Here is a 2878-nt window from a genome sequence, read left to right on the forward strand (position 1 = left end):
CAAAATTTTAAAATTATTTTAGTTATTTTAAATTATAAACTTTTAACTTTAAATTTCAAATTAGAAATTATAAAGAAATTAATTAATATAAATTAATTAAAAATTAATTAATACTATGATTATGTTATTCTTTGATAGAAGACCAACAAAGAAACCGACAAAAGCAAGAGGAACCGTACTTCATATTTCCCCCCTCGATTTAAGCTTTCACATCCTCACCCCTGTGTGTAAGAGTTAGAAATCTGATTAACCGGCTATGGCCTGGTTGAACTCATAGCTTCTAAAAGAATTAGAAAGTTTCATAATTAAAAATCCACATAAAACTACGGTTAAAAAATCAAATACTTATCACGTTAACTAACTTCATTACCATTAAACCAAAATAGTTTTAACCTGAACAATTTTGAAAACAGAATATTACAAGCAATAATACAGTATACAGATTAAATACCCTCTTGGCTATTCTTGTTGCTGAGTTGTGCTGAAGGAAAGGAGGTAGCCATGATTGTTTGTTTGATGGATGAGGTAGCGGAGCAGTGAATGATGATGATGATAAGGCAAGAGAATTGAAGGAATGGAAGAGAAGCAAAGTGTGGCGATGGATGGAAGAAGTGCTTTACTTAAGGGTTATGGATCGGATTCCTTATGATTAAAGGTGAAGTAGTAGTATGTAGTAATACTATTCTGCGGTAGGCGATTCGTGACGTAATATATCTGCTTTAATTTGTTAATTGACGAAACTTTAAAGTTTTGTGATGAATGACTTCAAGATTCGTACGGTTCGTGCTTTCATGGTGTGAAACGTGAACGCATGTGTACAAGCAATTTAAGTATTTAACACACATTTTTATTTTTAATATTGGGTTAATAATTGTGTTTTTTTTTTTTTAAATTGTGATCTACTAGTCACAAAAAAAATATTGTGATCTACTGTGATTTTTTTTAAGATGTGGGATGATTTAACACAAAATGGATCGTCGATTTTTGTACTCGGACTGTTCGATTTATATTTAAAAAATTAAAAAAATTTGGAGTACACAAATCGGACCGTCCGATTTGTGTACTCCAAATTTTTTTAATTTTTTAAACACAAATCAGAGAGTCTGATTTGTATACCTCTCATAGTTTTAAAAAACACAAAAAATTATCAGGTTAACGTATAACACTTCTCCTATTTCCATATCCAAATTTTTTAACCATTTAACTTATATTTGCGTTCATATATATTCGTATATATGGACTTCGCATATTTGAATTACAATTTATAAATAAGAATTTGCATAAAATTGATTTTGATAAAATGTAAATTTGTATTAATGTGATTTATGTTTGTTAATCTTTATATTAAAATGGATTATAGTAAAATAAATATTGTTACAAAGTCAGAATAAAAAATAAAAAATTAATATAAAATAAAAATAGACTATATCAAATAATAGAAAAAAATCATACAAATAGAAAATAATAAAAATTTCATAAAACCAACAACGTATATTATATGAACAAAAAAATACAAGAAAAGGTAAATAAAATTCATATGAATAAAATCAAACAAAAGAATAAAAATATTTCATATACAACATAAATACAATGCAATAAAGGATAAAAAAAAAAGAATTTATATGAACAAAAAATAATAAAATATCATAAAAGTTAATAAAATACTTGAAAAATAAGAGCACTAACAAAAAAAAGTCAACAACACTTATCATATGAATAATAGAAATATAATAAAAAAAATTATATGAAAAAAAGCCAAATAAAAATAAAAAAAGACTTCATAAAAATATACATATAAAGAATAGTATAGTAAACGATAAAAAAAACTCATATAAAAACATAACATGAGAAATCAGAATACTACATAAATAATATAAAAATATTTATCATATAAATAAAAAAATTATAATAAAAAATATAAAAATTAAAATACGAAAGAGATTACTAAAAATAATAAATAACATTAAAATATTCATTTTGCTAGTGATTGAAACAAATCTGAAAATGAAGACCTATGAAGAACTACAAACAACTATAATAGTTACTAGTATCTTTTTTATAGAAAAAAAAATAAAGGGTAGAATTGATAAAAAAGGAATAAATTTCTCACCTAAGTTTCAAATGGTAATCAGCCACCATGCAAAATCTACGAATTTTTGCTTCACTTGAACGTGCGTTCCGAGGTAGAATTATTTTTGGATAAGAGGAATAAAAGTTGCCAAACATAAAAATAAAATTTCTAATAGACTCAAACGCGCTTCTTTCTTCCCCCAATGTGTTTGCCAAACTCTCAATATTTAAAATAATAAAAAGTTTAAATATATATTATTTTTTAAAAGTAGTATATTCAATATATCAATATGATCATCGTAATATTTTGATATTGATAAAAGTGCATCATGTTAGTGGCGTAATGACATGACTTAGCTTGATGACGTGGACTATTAGTGACGCATGTCATTCTATAGTTTGGCTATGTGTAATGGTATAATGATATGTTGAGCAATGGCAGGTGGCATGTTGATGTGGATGGTTGTGTAATATATCACAATGCTATTTGGCCACGTGTTAGTTTGCGTCACGTATCGCAACAATATTCGTGCACATGTCATCTACTATGTTATCTATGTAGATGTATCAAATTAGTCCCTGATTTTGCATTAAACGGCTCATTTTAGTCATTGAAATTGAATGTCGTGCATCAAATTAGTCCATTTACAAGTTTTTTTTCTCATTTTTTTAAAAATTCAAAATTTTCAATATCTTTGAATGCACTAATTTCAATTCTATTTTTTCACGTATCGTTTTTTTTTTCCAAAGGTATATCATTTCATTGTAAAGTAAAATAATAGAGATGAGAAACTATGTGCATCATACA

General features: G+C 26.0%; 1 protein-coding gene across 2 annotated transcripts in view; it reads right to left on the reverse strand.

Moving 5' to 3' along the window:
- LOC107624384 (probable peroxygenase 4) overlaps positions 1-795 on the reverse strand; it is a 4822-nt gene extending 4027 nt beyond the window's left edge. For both annotated transcript variants that reach the window (XR_001616866.2, XM_016326883.2), the window contains exon 1: positions 452-795. Coding sequence is in view for 1 of the 2 variants with exons in the window: in XM_016326883.2 (XP_016182369.1) it covers positions 452-503 (52 nt within the window). In the remaining variant the exon portion in view is untranslated. The remainder of the gene's footprint in view (positions 1-451) is intronic.

Source organism: Arachis ipaensis, chromosome B10, assembly GCF_000816755.2.
Source record: "Arachis ipaensis cultivar K30076 chromosome B10, Araip1.1, whole genome shotgun sequence".
Taxonomy (NCBI): domain Eukaryota; kingdom Viridiplantae; phylum Streptophyta; class Magnoliopsida; order Fabales; family Fabaceae; genus Arachis; species Arachis ipaensis.